The sequence below is a fragment of the Anoplopoma fimbria genome, chromosome 15 (genome assembly GCF_027596085.1).
Source record: "Anoplopoma fimbria isolate UVic2021 breed Golden Eagle Sablefish chromosome 15, Afim_UVic_2022, whole genome shotgun sequence".
In the NCBI taxonomy this organism is placed as follows: Eukaryota; Metazoa; Chordata; class Actinopteri; order Perciformes; family Anoplopomatidae; genus Anoplopoma; species Anoplopoma fimbria.
The window spans coordinates 19,670,778-19,693,190 of record NC_072463.1 but is presented as its reverse complement, the minus strand read 5'-3'; the positions used below and the strand labels follow the sequence as shown (position 1 = coordinate 19,693,190).

General features: G+C 41.3%; 2 protein-coding genes across 2 annotated transcripts; both read left to right on the top strand.

Annotated features, from left to right (window-relative positions):
- Positions 1–635: 635 nt before the first annotated feature.
- lin52 (lin-52 DREAM MuvB core complex component) lies at positions 636–11,588 on the top strand. The gene is made up of 6 exons (XM_054614230.1): positions 636–696; positions 1,802–1,876; positions 1,968–2,005; positions 2,137–2,203; positions 2,384–2,467; positions 11,170–11,588. Exons 1-6 carry the CDS (start codon positions 678–680, stop codon positions 11,223–11,225), a joined length of 339 nt encoding a protein of 112 aa, XP_054470205.1. The 5' UTR covers positions 636–677; the 3' UTR covers positions 11,226–11,588.
- Positions 11,589–16,301: 4,713 nt separating this feature from the next.
- Positions 16,302–21,625, top strand: vsx2 (visual system homeobox 2). The gene is made up of 5 exons (XM_054614524.1): positions 16,302–16,725; positions 17,099–17,183; positions 17,658–17,781; positions 20,431–20,611; positions 21,042–21,625. The coding sequence occupies exons 1-5, from the start codon at positions 16,302–16,304 to the stop codon at positions 21,356–21,358; spliced, it is 1,131 nt and encodes a 376-aa protein (XP_054470499.1). The 3' UTR covers positions 21,359–21,625.
- Positions 21,626–22,413: the final 788 nt, after the last annotated feature.

The following is a 22,413-nucleotide window of genomic DNA, read 5'->3' as shown; positions in this document are numbered from 1 at the left end:
TTTTACTTAACCCTCATTTAACCAGGAGAGCCTCTTGGGATGGAACATCGCTTTTAAAATAATTTTCTTGCCAAAATATGCAGAAATAATGAGTTGCAGACAGTAATGACAAGATATGCAACAAAATACATAATTAATATAAATGTAAGGTATTACAATTATACAATGTATACCATGAAAACTGAACTTGAAAAATGTCATAACTTCTGTATATTACCACTGCAGAGGCAAAAAAAAAACTACTCTAAGTCCATTTAAATAAAACCGTTAAGAAGTTTACATTTCTTCTCACAGTATAGTCTCTCTTTGAAACTCAACTGCATTATTTATTGATATGAAATTAATGTATTCCCCATAGTAAATAAGTTATTCAATAGCTAAAAATAGAGAATTAGATAATGATAGATTGCTCGACATGCAGCAGTTTTAATTTATTCAGGTAGCCAGAGGAAATATTTATACTGTACATGTAAATGTAGGAACTGACCCCACCCAGCCGAAAAGCAATGTACTTAATGTATTTATACACTTCTCTAATCACCTTGACTCTGCATTGGACACTTGGACAACAAACCACTGGGCCGCCCGGTGGCCTGTTTGTGAATTACACCGGTACACGTCAACTCCGAGGGCGGCGGCTGTGATTGGCTGTCGTTCATCACGTGTTCATTCTGAAGATGGCGTCTCCAAATGGAGGTAAATTCTAATTCCTTACCCTGCTACGCCGTGTGTAAATTGTCAAATTGACCTGTTTAAGGTTGTTTAATCTCATATGCTGTCTCGCGAGAACACCCCGAGACGACAGAGACGACACAACACACATGTTAGCGCTGTATGTGAACTGTTTCGAGATGTTTTAGCCTCCACTAGCCCCGGTGTTGTATCTGAAGCCAGAGGAGAGAAGCCAGCTCGTTCCCGGCGTCCAGCAGCACCACAGAGACACATCACAGAGACACACCACAGAGACACATCACAGAGACACCACAGAGACACGTCACAGAGACACACCACAGAGACACGTCTGTGGGTGCTGCATGCTGAAAACACAGCTGATCTCAAATCACCATACACTGGCTGTGTTTATTTACTATAGTTCAGCATTTTAACATGCAGTTTGCCATCATAACCAGTTGCCCTCATGCCTTTAGGCTTCTTTTTGTTTTGTTTTCATGATGATGGTCACTTTCATACATCTTGTGTGTAATACGTTTTTATACGTCAGTGTTCTTCCATTTAGTGTGACTAAGTTTTTTTATACACTAACCTACATAACTTAAAGTGGGTCAGATGTTAAAGACCTTACTGGGCCTATTTTGCAATATTTTGTACAAGCCCAGATATATTGGTTTAACCAAAGTACTGTAGTGACAAAAGATCCACATGCAACAAAACATGTACACACAGTACTTCATCATTTAGGGTAAAACCACTAGAAATGATCATCTCGGCTTTTTATTCTTTCTGAACCTCTGCCATTACTATATATATACATACAGTACCAGTCAAAAGTTTGGACACACCTTCTCATTCAACTACTTTGAAGAATCTAAAATATAAAACATATTCTGGTTTGTTGAGCATTTGTTTGTTTACCACATAATTCCATATGTGTTCCTTCATAGTTTGGATGTCTTCAATATTAATCTACAATGTAGAAAAAAATAAAAAATAAAGAAAAACCATTGAATGAGAAGGTGTGTCCAAACTTTTGACTGGTACTGTATACAAATATGTAATGTACGCAATTTCATAGAAATCTTTTTATAAAACAAATAAAAAAGAACATTTTGTGTCGTGATAGGTGACGATTTTGAGAGCTCTTTGCTGAGTTTCGAGAAGTTGGACAGAGCGTCACCAGACCTGTGGCCGGAGCAGTGTAAGTGTTCATTCTCCCGGCTCTTGTGTCATTATGGAAATGTGTTTTTTATGTTGCAATAATCTTGATAAACTTGTAATCTCTCATACAGTGCCTGGAGTTGCAGAATTTGCTGCATCTTGTAAAAATGTGAGTTAGCTTCACTGTGGCGCTTTGATTTACAATGTTGATAATTAAATAGGCTTGACATACTGTGATATATAGGCCTGATCTATAAATCTTGTTGTCTACTTAGACCTTTGTTGTGTCTTACATCACAGCCCATCAATAATTCACCCCGCAAATGGATGGCTGAGCTGGAGAGCGAGGACATTGAGATGTTGAAAGGTAATATACGAAACAGTAGAAATGGTGTTATGTTTTAACGTTTTCAGTTGGCGTCAACCAGGAAGATTGTGGACAGAAACAGTCTTAACATATAATCCTGTCAAATGGGATAATATTTGGCTGGAACTAGTTACACGTAAACTAAGAGCTTTCATCATGGGTCCTGTTATCTTCCTGTAGAGCTGGGTAGTCTCACCACAGCCAACCTGATGGAGAAGGTCAAAGGACTTCAGAACCTCGCTTACCAGCTGGGTTTAGAGGAATGTAAGTACACGAACAACACAAACCTGTAATAAATTGCCTCTATATTCCAATGTTTTTGTTTATTTCCTTTACTGATCACTTGATCAAAAATCTATGTGACAAGTGTGCAAACAAGGTAGTCACAAGCTACCACTAGATGGTGCTCATAGCCTTTCTGTATCTAGCTAGTGGATTAATGGTAGTGTAACATCCTTGTGTGCTTTCGCTTTCAAAACCTTCACAAGTTGACTTCACAAAGGCATGGATGTTTTTATCCTTATTCAGAATGGATCGTGTAGAAATTGGAACTTTTCTAAATCAGAATCAACTCTCCATTTCTGTGAAACAGCAGAAATATATTGACTTTGAGGTCTTGAAATTATGGTTTAGGTCAATCTTGTTTAAATGGAAAATATTAGCAACAAGGACATGCTGACAAGAGCCCTCAGAACAAGTCCTGAAGCATTTGATCAAGGCAAAATCTAGTTTTTAATCCATTCTCCACTGCCTCCATTGTCATAATCCGAGTGGATTAGAGAGATGTTGCTAAGTGCTTTAAGAGAAAAATGGGTATTTATTTCTCCAGTGAAAAAGCACATGAGCAATGAAGAATTGTGGCATAGCCCCCCTCTTAATGGGATGGAAGTTATAAATAAATGTACATTGACTTTCTTTTTCTTTCCAAGTCAGTTACATTCAAACAACATGCATATACGACAAAGTGATATACAAAGTGATGTAATGCAGACAAAGGATGCACTGCGGCGTGTGTGTGGTGGTTTGTAATGAGTGCATCGCTTTGTAAAACTCCTTAAAGACAAAAGCCTGTACTTATTAATCAAATTGTGCCAACAATGAATAATTGAATGTGAGAGATGCAAAGGGTAAATCTATTAAATTATCTGAAAAGATCTTCTAATTGAATGCAAGTGAGTTGAATGTAGAGTGACTGAAATGTGTCTGCGTTGGTATATTATAAACAAATATCCAAATGGACATACTACAGAAATCAATAAAGAAAGCCTTGATGCGAGTATCTCTATATTTACAAGTTATAGATTGTGTAGCGTTTGTGTATTTGCATGGACCGCAAGTCGCAAATGAATTTAGTTGTAAAAGTGTCTAATCTCCCTGACTCCCCTAAACCCGCCGAGGCATGTAATCTGGCTGGTATAAAGATGTTAGCTGTCACAGGTGCAGGCCTGCAGGCTCCGCAATCATGTTGCTTACCTCGGGATGACGGGACACAATGATGGTTATTATTGGTGTCGGAGCAGCCTTGTAATGGGTGCCTGTTTAATGCTCTCTGGTTTAATTTTCTCCTTTTCCTGGCTGTCGGGGGAGGCCTTGTAAATCTCAGCTTCTTTTTCATCATGCTCGTGCACTCTTCAGTACCCGTAAACGAGACTTGGTGGAGCGAGGGCAGGGGGACAGGATTTACTGCCCCCCCCCTCTCAACATGTGGACCATTAAAGAGGAAGCTGGTTAATGGGCAGAGCACAATCAAGCAGTGAAAACTGAGCCACACTAGTGCAGTGAGAAAGGGGGTCACGACCAAACATTATTACCCCTATGCCTAGAATACACCTAAGCAGCACTAGTGTTGGTTTCTGCCTTCCCATGCATACTGTGCACTGTGCAGATCCTACTGCATACTCATGTTTGTACATATGCATTAACATGAATGTGAAGGGGGGGGGGGGTCTAACACTCCCTTAATCCCCCTCCCACGCCTACTCCTCCACCAAGCACCCCAAGTAATAGCTGTGTGGCGCTGGCCTGGTCTGGTCCCAGAGGGGTTTGACGCGTGCCTCTTCCTCAGGCCACAGCTGTTCCTCCACCCCATGATGAATGCTCCTGTCGTGGGCCGCTGAGCGCGTGCATCAAGCCCCGAGTCTCTGGGGAAAGCTGAGGACTCTGATAAGTGCTGTTATTGGAGGTAATTGAAAGCTGAGTGTTCCTCTGGGATGCACCGGAGGGCCGGAGCTACTGAGAACCAAACCGGTGGAGTTGGTGATGGTGCTCTATCACACTTGTGTGTTCAAGGCTACTGAATACCATTCAACACCTCAATTGAAAGAATATTTCCAAGAGAAATATGAATATTTACATTTATGGCTTAGGCCAGCTCCTAAAATGTTGCTTGGCGGATATTTTAGAAAAACGTATGTCATTGAGAGATAAAATTTGAGAATTTACCGTTTTAAGGTTCCACATACCAGATTGGGAGCATTTTGATTGCCTCTTAACGGCTCTCAACATGGCGAAGGCGAGTCAGTGGCTCACAGCTCACGGTGATAACAACGCAAACTACAGCAAAAGTGCAAAAGAGCTAACAGTGTTTACCTGAAGGATCACTGGAGGGTGGCTGCTATGCTTCCATGACGACACTGTTGGTTGGGTTGACGTTTTCAGCTGTAACCGCCATATGAGAGCAGTGCAGAGCGGCGTCCGTAAATGAATCAATGGGGCACGCTCACATGCACCAACAAGTATTAAAAGCAGGTACGGCTATGTTAACAAAGCATGAGAAGCTCTGGAAACAACACACAAAACACACTCTCTGTTCAGGTAGACATTACTCCACTATATCCTTTAATAGCAGATCGTTGTTTGCTGCTATATTAATTATGTTAAGAATGTTAAATATACAGTACCAGTCAAAAGTTTGGACACACCTTCTCATTCAATGGTTTTTCTTTATTTTTATTTTTTTCTACATTGTAGATTAATATTGAAGACATCCAAACTATGAAGGAACACATATGGAATTATGTGGTAAACAAACAAATGCTCAACAAACCAGAATATGTTTTATATTTTAGATTCTTCAAAGTAGTTGAATGAGAAGGTGTGTCCACACTTTTGACTGGTACTGTAGTTCCTTTAGAAATGATATCAAACACCCTAGTAAAAAAGAATCAAACCTGAAATCAAATTGAAGAAATAATTTGTAGTCTATGGACTAACATATGAATTGATAGTAATTGAAAGCTCTGATATGTAGGTGACAGCGTCACTCAGTGTATTCTGGGAGTAGGACCACCTGTAGCACCGCAGAGCACCTTTCCTCCGCCGTGATGCCGCATGGCGTAGACCCAGCTTGACCTCTGCTGCTTCTGCCTGTGTGAAGGTGAGACTGAAGGGCGCCCTGCCCTGACAGCTCCTAATGGGCCCACGTTCACCTCAGCCTCCTCCTCCTCCTCACGCTCAGGATCAATCTCCGGCCTATTAGAGGCATGCCGCTGCTGAATATGATTGCATTCACTGGGCCCCACTGGTGCTAATGTGCCTCCATCAATCCATCAGGCGGGCTGACCGCGGGGCGGGCGGTTATGAAGTGCCTGAGCTGACAGCCGCTGAATGAGGAACAGGGGAAGCCTCCTCACAGCCACTACCCTTCCTCCTCACCTCTACTACTCCGCTCGGCTCGTTATTCCCCCCCTCCTGTGTCTCCGTGGGCTCATAGTTGCGATGAATGGCAACATTGTGGTGCGTCTCTTTTGAAGGTGACACATTCTGTGTCGGCTCAGTTTTTATCATCTTAACGTTCAGTAACCTTGGGCCTTGTGCCTTTAGTTCCCTCAGATTGGCTCCCACAGAAATATGTTTTTAATTATTGGGCGTGCTGCTTCATAATAGTGCTGCCACTATAGTGATTTTCCATTGTTGGAAAATCTTTAGCAGTTCCACACACATTTTACAACAGGATGACGTGCGTAGCAGGTTGCAGCTGTATCTGATAGAGCCTGTCCATATCTCAAGCAGGATCAGTGTCGAAGCTGTGTGAAAGCAGAGGCAGGCAGAGCTCAACACACACACACACACACACACACACACACACACACACACACACACACACACACACACACACACACACACCGCTCCTTGGTTCTGCCTCTCTGCCGCATCCCTGAGCAGATCGGAAATGACACCTCATTTCCATAAAGGCATTAGGAATTCATTGGATTTTCTTTCCCAGCTAATCATAGTGCGAGTGTAAAACCTTTTAGGCTTTTTAATGAATGATTTTTGACTGATTGCCTATTAATAAGGACACCTCTTGAACAGGCAAAGGCTGGGGCAGGGGTTGGGAGGTGCAGATGTGTTTGTTTTGGTCTGTGTGTGTGTGTCTGGTGTCAGCCAGGCGAAAATGCATTGGAGGAGGCGGAGGTGGGGGAGAGGAGGGGTGGGCCCTCTCGGTTGGGACATAAAGAGGAACCAGTGGCTCCCCTGGGAAATCACAGCTCGTGTCTGCATCTTAAATATCCCTGTGAAGTATCAATAAGTGGGTAATTGAATTTTGAACACAAACATGAGCGTCAGGTGTATGTGTTGCAAGAGGGGTGGGGGTGGGTGGGGGGCATGCTGTGGGATCGCAGGCTGAATATGTGTGCCACCAAGTGTTTCTTTGCTTGTGTGTGTCTCATCTCCTCTGTGTCTCCCTCGTCCCCCCGGGGAGGAGGGCGGTGAAAGAGGATGTTAAATCCATTAAATAAAGCTTACAGGCCGTAATAGCTGAGCAGCACTCAGAGATGGGCAGCGAGGGTCAGATAAGTCCTTTTAACTCTTAATGAAAGTGAATCAGGGCAGTCGGGGCCGGGGTCCAGGACTCCAGTTAACCCAGGTGGTCATCTGTCTTTGGAGCTAACAGGGGTCCAAGGGGGCTCACTGGGATCGTGCCATGGAGAGTGGCAGCCGGGGGGGGGGGGGTATGTGAGCGGGGGTCGAAGCGCTGCGATGATTACTCTCATTTTGTACACAGGGGAGTCGTGGTGGGGGGCTGGGAGTGGACTGTGACAATGACACCCAGATCACTCACCGTAAACGAGGGGAAAGTAAGATGTTACACCAACGCCTTTCCTCTCTCGCATTTACATTTGAGCCACCTGGGATTCTCCTGATGAAAATGATTCGCCGGAGCGGAACAGAAAAATGCAGAAACATTTGGGTTGCACCACCAAATCTCCTAGCAACACTATAACAAAACAGCAACATTTTAAATAGCCACGAGGCATATTTAGCCAGTTGCAGATATAGGTTAATCTCCATTGTTTTGCAATGTGCATTTGCAGCATTAATCAGGGCAAAATCTACAGCCAGAGGATTACCGGGCTGATGTGGGAGCAGCCTCTCCTGTTATCTGCTCCATACTGGCTCCTCATTCTGATGATAACCTGGCTGAGCTCTGTTTGTTAACATGTTGTGTCTATTTATGGATAAAAAAATATTTCAAATTGCTTTTATGAGAATGGATCGCAATGTTGAGTATCTAATATGGGTCAAATTAATATTATATACAGTAGGATGTGGCTGTGTTTCCTAAATGTCATGGTAGGCTGTGATGGAATCTCAAACTAGATGTAGGGCTGAATGACAATTGGATGGCAACAAATCAACAGGGCAAGGAGAAGGCCCACACGATCTATAAGGTGTCATTTAGTATGGATGGCAGCGGAAACAAGATGCTGATTAACTTAGTACAAAATTAGTAATTGACCTTTCTAATCAACTAAACAAATCTTTAAGTCCCACTAATCAGTATTGATCCACCCTGTAGTACGACAAAGCCTGCGTGTGTGTATAAGTGAGTATGTGGGCGTCTGTTTTTGAGGCTTTCTGACTGTCACGGCCCGGCTCCATAGGCTGCCACAGAAACGGGAGAGAAGACGAGTTTACAAGAAAACAATAAGAATATTTATTTACAAAGTAACACTGGAGAAGAGGGTGTAAATGGTGTAAATTTACACTGGTGTAAATGATCAAATGAATGGTTTTGAATTCCATTTAGCTGCTTCAGTCTTAGGGTCCTGGTATTGCATGCTGGCTCGCTTTCAGACTAGCCAAGTATCCATTCAAATGTAGCACAAATTAAAAATGAATAATCGGTTACAATAATCCAAATGATCAGCAAGAGAAGATGGATAAATGCATGGTGACACCTACTGTCCAAATATTGGTAGTTGGGTGCATAGATATAAAGCAGGGTGTCATTAAACTACTGCAGAAGAAGAGGGCGCAACAACTAAGTGGAAAGCGTGAATCAGATACAGCATTTCTGTTGGGTTTTTCGTATTTAGGTTTTGTCGCAATTTTGTGGACGTTTCAGAGGAGATTTAATTCATATGCTTTATGTACATTATGATTTATTAGCTTAATCTGCTTTGTTGTATTTAGCTTTTATTGATACACAAACTTTTCCTCAGTGAAACATGAAAACTTTGTTGTGATTTTTCGAGTTAGAAATTTCAAGGTATTTTAATCAGCAAATTGAAATTGCACATAAAAACTCCAAGATAGAAACACACTAACAGCTTACTGCAAGACTTGAAAAGAACAGAGCCGTCCTCATGATTAACTATTATTATGAGTAGTAACGCTTGTCCTTTTCTTACTATGACTATATAAAAGTCCCATTGTAGCTCTTTCAGTGGTCCCACTATGTATGCTTTACAAACCAGTTCATCTTGTGTTGTATCCTTCTCCTTTCTGTCATATTATCTAATAAGCTGCAGGACATTTTTTTTTCCTGTTTATATAAAAAGAAGCCACACATCATAAATTGAGCACCGATTTATGTTTAATGGGGTCTTTAATGTGTTTATATCAATGATATTTCTATTTGAGTAGGGCGAGGCTGAACTGATCCGTAATTAATAAGACCCTCAGTGGGGCGAGGGGTCTCAGGAGTGGCACAGCCATCCTTGATCCATTTTACAGTTTGGGCTCATCTAGAGATGGAGAGAAGCATGACACCCTAAAAATCAGAAATCCCCTTTACCGTTCCTCGTGTAACGGCTCCTAATTCAAAACGTGACATCAGCGCACTTGCGGCTTCTGGGTCGCACCGATGTAATTGCTTTCCCTCGCCTGATTTTGATGGCTTCATTTCAATCTTAAGCACCCTACGCGTGTCCAGGGGTCCTCTGATGACTTTGTTTAGGGTGATTTGAAGAGACAGCAAAGTGCAAAATGAATCCATCCCATTCCAATTAGCATCATCTTTAACCTAATGAGGGACACCTCAAGGTGATGTGGCCCCCACGCCCAGATGCACCATTATCATTCCACACCGGGCAACTCATTTAAATTACTAACTGGCCCGGCTTTTTCATTACCCGCAGCGGGCGGGCGGAGGAGGCGGGGGCGACTTCACACCAGCGCTCAGTCAGACAGCAGCCAGCTGAGTCGCTTATCATATTCTTATTGCAGGCATCATGAAGGAGGATGACTTTCGGCTAAATGCCCGTTTGAAATCAGTCCTCTCTCTGCCGCTCTGTAGTCTTATATTTGTGTGATGTGCAAGGTTAGTTAGAAACTGAATAGAGTCGCTGAGGTGATCTTTGAAGCTCATAAAAACTGTAATGCAGCTGAGACTCTGATGCTCTACTCATCTTTAACAAAGAGTAATCACTGTACCTGGATGGTGCATCTCCAGGGTTTGTGATGATGCTGCAGAAAAGTCCCTACAGTCTCTTCAGTGACACAAGTGTTTGTCTTTGACGGAAAATCCTCAGCAATGATTGCTGTCCCAGTGAAGACCAGTTTGACAAAGGGACTACAGAAGGGACAATTCTGTTGTAGGACTGTTTTTGGCACAGTTAACACTGCCTGGTGTGTAGGGCCTTTCTGCATCACAGATGTTGCTAGAAACCAGGTGTGGGAAAATTAGGAGGGATGGGAAACATTTGCACTCAGTAACATTATGTCAGTTATGTAAGTTTGGTTGAATTATTTATACATTATTTTACAGTTAGTGATATAGTCTCTGAGAAAAATAAATTGTTGCCAGTATTAAAACTATAGCATTTTATTGTAATGCAAAATGAAAGAAGATATCTAGTCTCTCATCTCATGTAGGTTACAGTATCAACTATATCTTATTACTATAAGCATCAGCTTGGGACCCGATCTTCTAGATGGGTGTACTTTATTTCACAAAACCAAAATGTCTACTATTGACAGCTTCTCCTAAGTTTTAAAACAGTGCTGTATGTATTATTGAGAAGTTTAATTTATTTATTTATTTTAATTTGGAGTAATACAACTATCCAGAATTTGAGGATGATTACAGAAAAGTAAACATTAGTGTTGCAGAATATGTTTTTTATTATTTCCTTAAACCCCTCAGATTTATATGTAGAAACCACCGTCCTAAAGGTTAAGTTGCAAGAACCATATTTAATGTCAAGTCTTTGTTACTGCTTGGATAAATGTCGCTACATGTTTTGCCTTTAAAGTGGTCATTTGTTGCTTCTTTAATACATATTCCAGAATCACAAGTTGAGGTTAATAGAGACATTTTGCTTCTATTCCTACTCATCTTGCATCCACACACTTTCATGCATGCGTAGGTCGGAGTACTTCACTACACTGAGACAGCGATCAAGCAAATCACAAGACTCTTTTGTAGCTACGCTTCCATTTTATGTTGTTTTCCAAGTCCTGAATGAACAGATGTTGGTATAAATTACCTCCCAGTGTGACACTGTAGATATTAAATACATGCTTTGCATTACTAAACAAGGGTTCTGATGTGGTTAGAGCTGCAGGCAAATGTTGTGGAAGACTGACTGAAAAAACCAACTTATGAAAGATTGTTGGAAGGGTGTAAAGCAAGCCAGAGTCTTGGTCTCTCACAAGCATAATATTGAAATAACGCTCTCTTAACTTTAACAGTGGTTCACCTTGAATATGTGACGTTGTGTTTTCTTGTCTTCCAGCCAGGGAAATGACCAGGGGGAAGTTTCTAAACATCTTGGAGAGGCCCAAGAAGTGACATGTGTTTTACTGAAGCAACAGGAAATGTGGGACCGCAAGGTGAATCTGATCCATGTGCTTACCAAAATGCATCACAACACACTTCAAATACTCTGCTCTCAGACCATTAAATGGAGTAAAATTGCTAGAATGAATGGTTTGAGCTGAGGTCTTCTCTCAGTGACCCTGTTGTCCTCATAGATCGATGCCTTTACATTTACAGAAAATGTAGAATGATTTATTTCCTCTCATCTCTTTTGCTGGTAGACCCGCCTTGATGAAATGTTCGTTATTTATTCTTATTTCTATTTTAAACATGATTTACATTTTTTTTTTTTTTTTTTTTTTTTTTGCAATTTGTGAAGTTGTATAATAAAGTTTTAAAATAATTAAAAAGATGATTGCCTTTTTAATTTTTTTTATATAATTAAGTTGGCAGCCAAAGCAGCTAACTTTTGTTTCTCTTTTAGAGACTGTTCAACTTTTAATTAGGGCAGTAACTTGCTGCTCCTCAAAGTGCAGCATGAGAGGAGCTCCGACGTGAGAGTGTTCTCCGGGCTACCGGGGCATGCTTTCCATTTAATGAGCATTTGAGGCAGGGTCCCCCAACACAAAACATTGCGTAAAAATAATATTGCGCTTTGTCATCGCCTTTAATGAGAGCTGACATAATTACTAGGACCATTTCTTTTCTAATTAGCACACTTCAGTGTTGTCGGAGCGAGCGGCCGAGCCAGAAGAGAATCAGACAGGCATGCCGAGTGGGAAACAAAAAGAAAGTCCATCCGCCATAATTAGGTGGGACAATGCCTCGGACTGTTCTCTGCTGGAGATGTCGCTGGGGCTCTGGCCGCTCACTCCCGACGAGTTACACGTCTCCCCGGGCCGCTAATAAGCCCCTAATCGGCCTTCCGATTCACACGGACGCCATTGCCTCCGTGGCTTCACCCCCCGCCTCTCACCCCTCCTTACAAAAACATTACTATATTTTCAGTTCTGTAGGTTTCAGAAGAGAGAATGGCTTCCTCAGTGTGTGCTGCTAGTCTATACAGGAGGTGATCAAAATAACATACTACCCCAAATAATACCAATAACTGCCAAACTGTCCTGGATAATGTACAGTAATGTACATGTGTTCAGTATATTCTGTAGAACTACTCCGTTAGGCCTACAAGTAACATTTTACTCAAGTGGATTATAGGCTAAATGTAGGCTACATAGGAGAGTAAAGGTACTCATTCTGCAGGAAAATGGTTATGTTATAATAGGCCTATTATATATGATAGACTATTATTGTTTGATTGTTACTTATGCATGTGTAAGCATATTACGTTTGTAGTTGGTCGAGATATACCTGATTTGAACTATTTCATCAAGGCTACTGTTAAATCTATAATAATATATCGTATTTTTTGTAGGCCTATGTAAATTCTTGATTTGTCAAGCTGTCAAATAAATGTAGGCCTATGATGATTGAGTAAATTAATTATGGTCAATCACTGCAACTTATAAACCCCTTCTGACAATGAGAATGTTTCAGTACTGGAGGTGACTGCTGTCACTAGCACTGGTTGCATACTTGTTGAACATTCAGTCCGCTGAGCGTTGACATAGTAAGCGACCTGACAGCCACAATATGGTCCCTCCAGCCAGACAGCCTTTTCAAGAAACGGGTCAGTCCCCACAGAGCTGGTCATCCATATGGAGAGAGAGAGAGGGAGAGAAAAATCAGAGCTCCTCCATCCATCCGCAGTGCATTGCCTTGACCTCGCATAGCCTCTGTGCCCCGACAAACGTCAATCCGATGTGCCCTGAGTTCTTAAATTAGCTGTCAATTAGTGCAAATTAATCAACTCCTCGCCTAATTAAGCAATGCCGACGGGCAGCTTCCAAACATGCCATTGTGGAGGAGCCATGAGAAAGCTGCGGGGCTTGCAAACTCTTTCTGTACTGGGGAGAGGGAGGTGGGGGCGTCGCCTCACTTCATCCAGTGCTTTGGGAAAGCATGAGGCTCTGACTGTGCTTTAGTTTTTTCCCCTGACTCGGCTCTACATGTCTGCTGTCATCAAGTTGTCCTGCAACCTGTTTTCAACACCGAGGACACAGCTTGATTCAGCACTACAGAGACTGAGTCCAATAGCGTCTTGCCTAATAGGTTTTTATCCTTATGTTTGAGTGGAAACTCTGCTTACAATCTGTTAGTCTTAGAAAGTAGATAAAGGGTTTTACTCCACTTTGATCAACCCATAAAAAAAAAAGAGACATTGAGTGCAGCGGTGTTGCATAAGTAGAAATTCATAAATGGGATATGACTTCTTGAGAAATAGTTATTCATATTTATGTGCAAAAATCTTATCTGCTGTGGATCAGTTAATGCTTTCAGTTGTATTCCCAGTGCTGCTGTGACCTTCCTGCAAAGACAATAAAAAGTTGTCTTCTTATTCATTATCACAAATTCATTTTAAGCTTTAGCAGTCACATCAGCAGGATATGATATTCATTACAGTGGGCTGCTTTTGCTTGCAGCTGCTTATCAGTTATTGACCTCCTGCAGAGGTAGACCCGTTTGAAGGTTACAGGCTGCATACGTTTATCATTGCTCACTAATACCTGGGCTGTTAACATCATCTGAGAACACTATGTTTCTAATTTTGCATTAGACGCCCAAAAATGACACATGCAGAAACATGGGGGAGTGAAGGGAGCAGAGGGAGGATGTGGGGTTGGTGGGGTGGTCGGGGGGGGGGGGCAGATAAACAAAAAAAATGTCCAACAGCTGTTTGCTTTTTAATCTGCAGCCGTCAGATCCTGCAGGTCTTTGATGGGCAACCCAATCTACACGAATGACTGAACTAGATCTTCCCTTAATCTAGAGCCTTATTAGGCAGCCTCTCTGCTGCATGTAAATCAGCATGCAGCTATTTTCACAGGAGATGGATTATTAAAAGCCATACAGAGAGGAGACGTGTTGCACTATCAACAAACCAAAAAAAGGCCAGTATAGATTGCAGCAGGAGCAATGATGGAGTGGAGGGGGGCAGTAACTTGCCTGTAATAGACAGGTCATCCTGACTCCACACCCTTCCTCTTTAATAAATGACTTGATCCCAAAAGGCTGATGTGTCATTAGCATATCCTAATAACATTGATTTCTTCATTAATAGAATTTCCGCTAAATAGGCTCTAATTAGTTTCAACTGGCCAGCCACTAATTGCAGCAGCAATATTTTTCTCCTTCTTAATCAGCAGCTCATTTCACAATTTTTTTTTATGAAAGATGACGTTGGGGTGCGGATCTGTTGAGGCTCTGTAGGGCTACAGTCACAGTTTGTGTAGTTTTAGGTTCAGTCATGTTGTGCGTTGTGTTGATCCGCTCAACATTTCCCCAGATTGTTCTTGTTTTACTTAGTAATTAACATGATAGGCCTGTCTATTTATTATTTTAACTGACATTTTATTGCAATATTATTGCATTTTCACTTTGATAATGCACACGCAAGCCATGTGTGCAAAGTAAATCTTTTGGAAGCCCTATATATGTTTAAAAAATAAGCCAATCCTTATTTTTGTTCTTATAGGTTTGCAGTACAATTAATGCCAATGAAAAAAAAAACACACACACACAATTAATTTTTACTATAAGCAGGAAATAGAAAAACAGCATTTTCATGAGTTTACCAAAAAAATGTAAATTAGCTTAATGAAAATGAGAGTATTTTCTCTGTTATTATCAACCCTTTCATTATCTGATTGACACTAAAACGCCAAGAATAAAGAAGACATTTGCTCTGCATCTTTATTAATTTCAGAATAAATACAGTTATTTAAATAATCACATGACCCACAGTAAGCATATATTTTCTCTTTTTTTCTACTATTAAGCCACAAATCAACCAAATTCAATAAATTCTACATGAAAAAAAAATAATAATACAAATACAAAAAAAATCTACTAATTGTCTCAATAGTATTAATAAACCTGCATATTTCATCAACTCCCTGACCAGGCCAAGATCATGTTATAGGCCAATATAACTTTCCAGGCGTAATTAGCGATTATTCAGTGTAACGTTCAAATTAGTTTTCTTTTTATTGTAATGTTGCATAAATTAATAATTAATAACAGGTCAGGAGATTATTTAATAGTCTTCCGTTTGTGACCCATATTCTGTATATTTCTCCCTCTCCTCCGGGGAAATGTAGCAGTGATTTAATCGGCTCTGTAGTCTCTGTGCTGCTGGATTAACGCAGCAGCAGAGTGGGTCCATAACGTCCAGCTGTCGGTTTGTTTTGGAGGGCCTTTGATTTGCGTGTGATGAGTTTCCCATAGCATCTGGAGATCAATTATCCATTCGTGTGAGCCAGTGGTTGGAAAGAGAGATCATAGCTATGTGTGTGTGTGTGTGTGTGTGTGTGTGTGTGTGTGTGTGTGTGTGTGTGTGTGTGTGTGTGTGTGTGTGTGTGTATTCAACATTAAGCAAAAGGTAATACATACTAATTTACTCTAGGATATTGAGGTAATTTTGCAGCATTTCAAAGTAAGAGCTGTAAAATAGACAATTTAATTAGGCCTGACTGCCCAACGAAAACGGATACAAGCTATTGTATGTCTGCAGTGAGTTTATAAATGGCTGAAACAATGTTCAGCGTTTATCTTACACAAAAAAATGAGTCTATGATAAAATTGTAGTTTTAACCTTCCCTATTTTGTCACTTTCAGTCTCTTTAAAATATGTAGGTTCCAGGTTCCTGACGCTTCTGTAGTTTCCATTCTCATTCCGCCTTGAAGAGTCATTCTGTTCCATTCTTTCTCAGTTTAGTCTAAATCCCTTCCTCGTTTATCCATATAGTCCTGAGGAAATGCAGATATGTATCCAAGAGGGCGTTTAATGCATCCATGATCCACAGGAATCCTGAATCCTTGCAGCTGATTGGCTGCTGGGTCCTGCCTCTTGTTGGGATGGACCTGTTGGATAAAAGGACCATTTTCTAAAGGACACTTGTGTGTTATACAGAGGATCATGCACTGGGGACCATCGGTATAATAAGAAAATAGGCCTTTTTTCCAAGTATAGCATCCGTAGATAGGCCTACCATGACGGGGAAACAAGGCGCCGTGCTGTCGGGAAGTTTACATGTATCGGAGAAAAGCTCTCTGGGTGCAAATGGAGGGAGTAACAGCCACCAGCCGAAGGGCAGTGCGACCCATCCGCCGACCAGGTGCACCGGCTTCGGCATCCAGGAGATCCTGGGGCTGAATAAGGAGCCGTCCGCGGCCCCGAGGAGCCCTCTGAGCTCGCTGCCGGCCGGGGCTCACCTGATCGCCGCTAGGTCCCTGCTGGGCCCCGCCGGCATGGGCATGGGTGTCGGGATGGGATTAATGGACCCTGGTAGGATCCCGTCGTTTTACAGACAGCCGGTGTTTTTGGAGACGGTGCTGTCGGACGCACAAGATGTTCACCTGCAGCCTCACAGCAGGTCTGCGGGGCCGCTGGACACCAGTCAGTCTGCGAGCTCAGGTGATGTGATCCCAGTCATCCCAGTCATCCCAGTCTGTTCATTCTGTTCAAATACTGATCTCACTGCTATATGATTTTTTTTTTTTTTTTTATATATATATATATTTCCAAACTGCTTCTGGGCGTGTATTGTCATTTTCTTTCACATTTTAAATGATTGTTATTATGAATGTTATTATTATAAGTATTATTATTATTATTATAATGATATTGTGTGACATTATATGAAATAAGTGAAATAAAATGGCGTAATAAAATAGCAGTGTTGTGTCAGTGTAAACAGTTATTTAATACATATATTCTGAAATACAAAAAAAAAACGCTTTTTATATATATTAACTGTAATGCTTTTTCTGTTGTTTTTTAAATCCAGACTCTGATGATTTATCTTCAAATGAACGAAAACTCTCAAAGTCATCAGTAAGTCAAAGCAAGAAACGGAAGAAAAGACGTCACCGGTTAGTGCTGATTTTTGGTTATGGCAAATGTTATTTTGTTTAGAAATGACCAATTTGCTGAAATTCACATGACTGTAATTTTAAAGTAATGCCTAACCATTTAGGCCTACAGATATCAATATGTAATGGTTTCTTACAAGTTATTTTTTTTTATTGTTTTAGGCTTATCAAAATAGAAAATGAACTAATCAAATAACTGATAATAATTTTTCTATACATTAGCCGCAGATTGCTTGTGTTTTCTGACATCCAGAAATGTTGCATGTTCTGTTTAGTTCGTGCACATGGATAATAAAAGACTTCGTTGATAGAAATTGACTCTTATTTTGGAAATGTGTTGAATGTTGCTTTACTTCTTGTTTTTGTTTTTATTTACGTCTTTATTAAAATCAGACTGGCTTCCTCTTTAGTTTGATTCCTGCAGGGCACCATATATCATGTCCAATATGTTAAAATGATAACCCGTTTCCACAGGACCATATTCACCTCCTATCAGCTGGAGGAGCTGGAAAAGGCCTTCAATGAAGCGCACTACCCGGATGTTTATGCCCGAGAGATGTTGGCCATGAAAACAGAGCTACCTGAAGACAGAATACAGGTAATACTACAGTCACTCTGTGTCTTTAAGGTCATTATAATAATTCTGCATCATTCAATCGAAAGTTTTTAATTTTCGAAGTTAGACCATGGACCATAATTATCTTTTGTAACATGTTACAAAACAGTTTCTGTTAGCCTATAGAGACAGCCTTTAGGGTTCACTTTAACTATTAATAATTCAGTTTTATTTTAAATGTCCCAATGATATAGTCTATCAAGGTGTTAAAATTCAATAAGCCTACGTTTAGACACCTTCATTCCAATAAAAAATGCTTCATCTGAAAGAAATAATACATTCTTACCCTTTTGATTTATTTTTTTGGCTTTGTAAAATATTTAAAGAAAAATACACAAAAAGGTCCGTACATTAAAAAAAAACCAAAAAAAACAACAACAACAACATTTATTTACATTATATCTGGAGATAATCTCTGCTAAATATATAAAATCGAATGCTTGGCTAATCAAAGCAAAATATAGGAACTTATTAAGTCAAAGCATCTTAGCCTATTGCTAATATCATTGTAAAGATTCGATATTATTATATTTCTATAGACTGAAACATGCACATCGAAAATCTCACATCATAGAGGCAGTGGTGTAATAAGCAAGAGTGTCTTTAAAATACATTTCATTAGTCTCTATTTGGTTTGTGTGAATATTATAAGGCAAATAATATAGTAAAGGCCGCCAGCTGCTCTCACGTTTTAAGGGGAGATGGTGGAAAGCTAGTCCCCGAGAATCGATCAGAGAACCCCCCCCCCCCACCCCCTCCAGCATTCCTCGCCAGGACAGATAATCTCTCATCAGGCTCAGTTGGATGTGAAACAATTTGTTCTCGGAGAAGGAGCCGCTAACGACCTAATCAAGCTATCAAGGCGGAAGGAGATTGCGGTGTGACCTGGACCATCCATGGACCATCCATCTGCAGGCGCCTTTTAATCTCCTTCTCATTACGGGCTGCAACAGAACAGTCGAGAATAAATAATAAAAAAAAGAGGAAATAAATAAATAAGTAAGCCGATGGCCTGCTCCTATCCTAAATAACATTAACACCCAATTTCTCATTGAGTGTAATTAGTTAAATCAGACGGGCTCTGGAGGCTGGCTGGCTGGTTGGCTGCTGGTTGGCTGGCTGCTGGCTGGCTGGCTGCTGGCTGGCTGCTGGCTGGCTGGCTGGCTGGCTGGCTGGCTGCTGGCTGGCTGCTGGAGAGACGCAGGGAGTTCAAATGAAATAACTACATTGAATTTATTAGCACGGGTCAATAGCGCTGCTCCCCCGAGTCCCGGTAGTTTAATTTCCCGTGATATTTGCCCGCCTGCCCGCCATCGATTGGGCCTGAAATTAACTTATTTTTCAATCAGCCTCGTCCTGCCCCCGGGTCACTCCTCCTCACAGCCTCCACGCGGGCTTCTTTTGAGATGGCAGAGAAGCAATTTCTCTTGGAAAAAAAAAAGAAAAAAGTATCTTGTACGAAATAAGGGTTATCATCAGAATTATCAGGAGGGGGGGGGGCAGGAAAACGGTTTGATCGTTTTCAATTGAATACCCCCCCTCTCCTCCCCCCCCCCTCTCCCCTCTCCTCTCCTCTCCTCTCCTCCCCTCTCCTCTCCATCAGAGGTGCCTAAGTGTTCAACAATCCTGTGTTGTGCTATGCTATCAATTTGGCTCTCTCTCTCTCTGAGCTGACAGACAGCCTGCAGAGCCTTAAGCAGTTGTTGGCTGTGGCCAAGTGAAGTGTCATGATGTGTCAAACCGTCTGTAATGGGGCCACAGGTATCTGGAGATCAGCTGTGACAGGAGGCACAGATCCCTCACACCTGTAGCCAGCAGGTTATGGGAAATCAATGGACCCAATCCAAGCGGTGCACTTGTTATCTTAAGTTACTAAGAATCACACTAGAGATTCACGAATGGGTCATCTATGAAATATTCGTGTAATGCACAAACAATTAGTAGTTGAGTAAAACATTAAGATCGTTTTTTGGAAAAGGTTAATAAATAAAGTACTATATATTTACAGGTCAGTTAGAAGGCATTCCTAACAGCTTTTGGATTGTGAAAATTCCCATTTGATTGTGTTTATCCTTTTTTAATAATGCAGTTATTAAGGTTTGGAATGCATTTATAAATACTGAGGTAAATAAAACTGTGTTTACACTTTGATGTTTGCAGTTATAATAGGTATCAAAAAAGAAAATGGCTGCAGAGGATATGGACCAAAATCCAAAAAGAAAGGATAAATAAGCTGCCACATGGACTTTTCACAACCTAACAACCCAAAGTGTATTGTGTTATTGATGGCTGACGTGTACATTATTAGTAAATTATTTGTTAATTATTGATAAAGCCAAAAACCTCTTTAAGGTGCCTTATTAGAAAGTGGTACCAATAGTTGCACAAAGACATTCAAATTGAATGCTGCAGTTGGATGTTTTTCGACCCTCAAATTAAACCACTAATCAGCCATTTCCAAACTATTAATGGTATAGGTCTAATCACTAGATCCAAAAAAAGCATAAAAAGTGTGCAAAGTTTTGTCTCATCAGTGTAAATGTTTTGTAGTCAAACTAACCTGTGTACTAGTAATCCAATACATACAAGTATTGATTCTTAATAACTGGGTGTTTTGTCCTCCTGGTACAGGTATGGTTTCAGAACCGCAGAGCCAAGTGGAGGAAGAGGGAGAAATGCTGGGGCCGCAGCACTGTGATGGCTGAGTATGGGCTGTATGGAGCCATGGTGAGGCACTCCATCCCCCTGCCAGAGTCCATCCTCAAGTCTGCCAAGGACGGCATCATGGAGTCCTGCGCCCCCTGGCTGCTCGGTGAGGCTGATGTCTCGCTGTTTCCCTCATGCGTTCAGCATCATTGTCTCATTGTGTCGACAGTTCATGGTTGTTTTGATAGATGTGGAGAGTTTATGTAACACATGATTCAATAGTAACAGTACAGGGTTTCTATGTGAAAGTTTTTCACGTGTAATCATGACCACAGTGGAGTGACGGGCTGAAACAGTGTGCAGGAACTTATGGTAGATGCTTTAATTGTACAGCAGCAAAACTATTTAAATACAGAGAACATATACTTTGCGTTACATAAAACATTTTCATCCTTGACACTGGACAGCCTTTGCCCATGATCCATTCAAACATTAAATTCTAAACCAGAACTATTTTTGCTTGCTATTTTCAGTCCAAGATGGCTTACCAATCCACAGACGCTATTCTAAATCTGAATACCCGCAACTCTTTGCAGGGATGCACAAAAAGTCAGCGGAGGCAGCAGTCCCCCCGGCAACAGGACAGTGTGACGTGCCCCAGCAGCCCAGCTCTCAGAGGGCGGAAGAGGTGGAAGCAGAGGAGAAGAGGTCAGAGGGCAAGTCCACCATTTCTAAAGAGGAACTGAGGGAGAACAGCATCGCTGCACTCAGGGCCAAGGCGCAGGAGCACAGCGCCAAAGTGCTGGGGACGGTTTCTCAAGACAGACTGCAGGAGGGCAAACAGGAGAGACAGGCGGCCGAGGAGAAAGCCGGCGATCCCGTGAGTCCTGCAGAGGAGGAGAAAAGTCCCTAGAGACTATCGCACTCCTTTGGACTGACACTCTCATGAGTGAGAATGCAGTGGGCTGAACTTCCCCGACATAACTCACTGTCCTGCAGGTGTTCATCCCTCATTGACTTCTCTATAACTGGCCTGCATCTGGACTTCTTTAAGAAGAAAACTCATCTGGCCGTCACCGGTTCCCTGCCGCACACAGGACGCAAAATGCACTTTGTTTTCTGATTTACCTTCCAAAACTACAGTTGTTGTTGCTTATACATAGTAGAGAAGATTTGACTGAGTGGGAGCCATGTGTTAATATTGATGTATATAGATCCCACAATTATATAGAGAGTCAGATGAGTATAATTTAATCAAGTAAAACAGTTATATCATATTAATCAGTACTACCAATGGCCGATGAGCAGTCAGGTGCATTTCCTTCTTGGCATTTATTTTAATGTTACTTGTTACTGAATGGTGACATTTCAGATAAGAACCATCCCACCGACAGAAAGTAATTGTCCTATTTCGCACTGTAAATACTTGATATATTAATCTCTCTCACTGGGGCACAGTTTGACATATGTTTACTTGTAGTCTTAAAATTGTTTGTGTTTTCATTTCAAAATATGTACAACTCAAAATACAAATCATAAAAAATACAAATCACCTTTTATTAAATGTGGCTTTTTGGTGTCTATTTGTTCTGCTTTCCTTTTAATCAAATGGTCAGCCGCCAGGGCATTACTGAAACGCAAAGTTGCCCCTCGTTGTTGGAGAAGCTACTTGTTGTCACTTGATGCTCTGCTGGCCGGGCTCATTAGGACACAGTCTACGGCTGCATGCTTGGATTAGCCCCCATAATCCGTCGCAGTTGAGAGCCTTCAATTTCAGATTAAACTAAAGGACCAGTGCTTTTGGGACAGGAAAGAGAGGGAAAGCACAAACCCCCCCAAAGCAGGATGACCTCAGCCTGATTTCAAATCACTTTAAAAGAAGCTATTACCAGCCGACTCTCAAGCTGTTTCATCCTCTTATCTAAACACTTAGACAAAGTCTAACAGCTTTCACTTGTTGGCAATCTT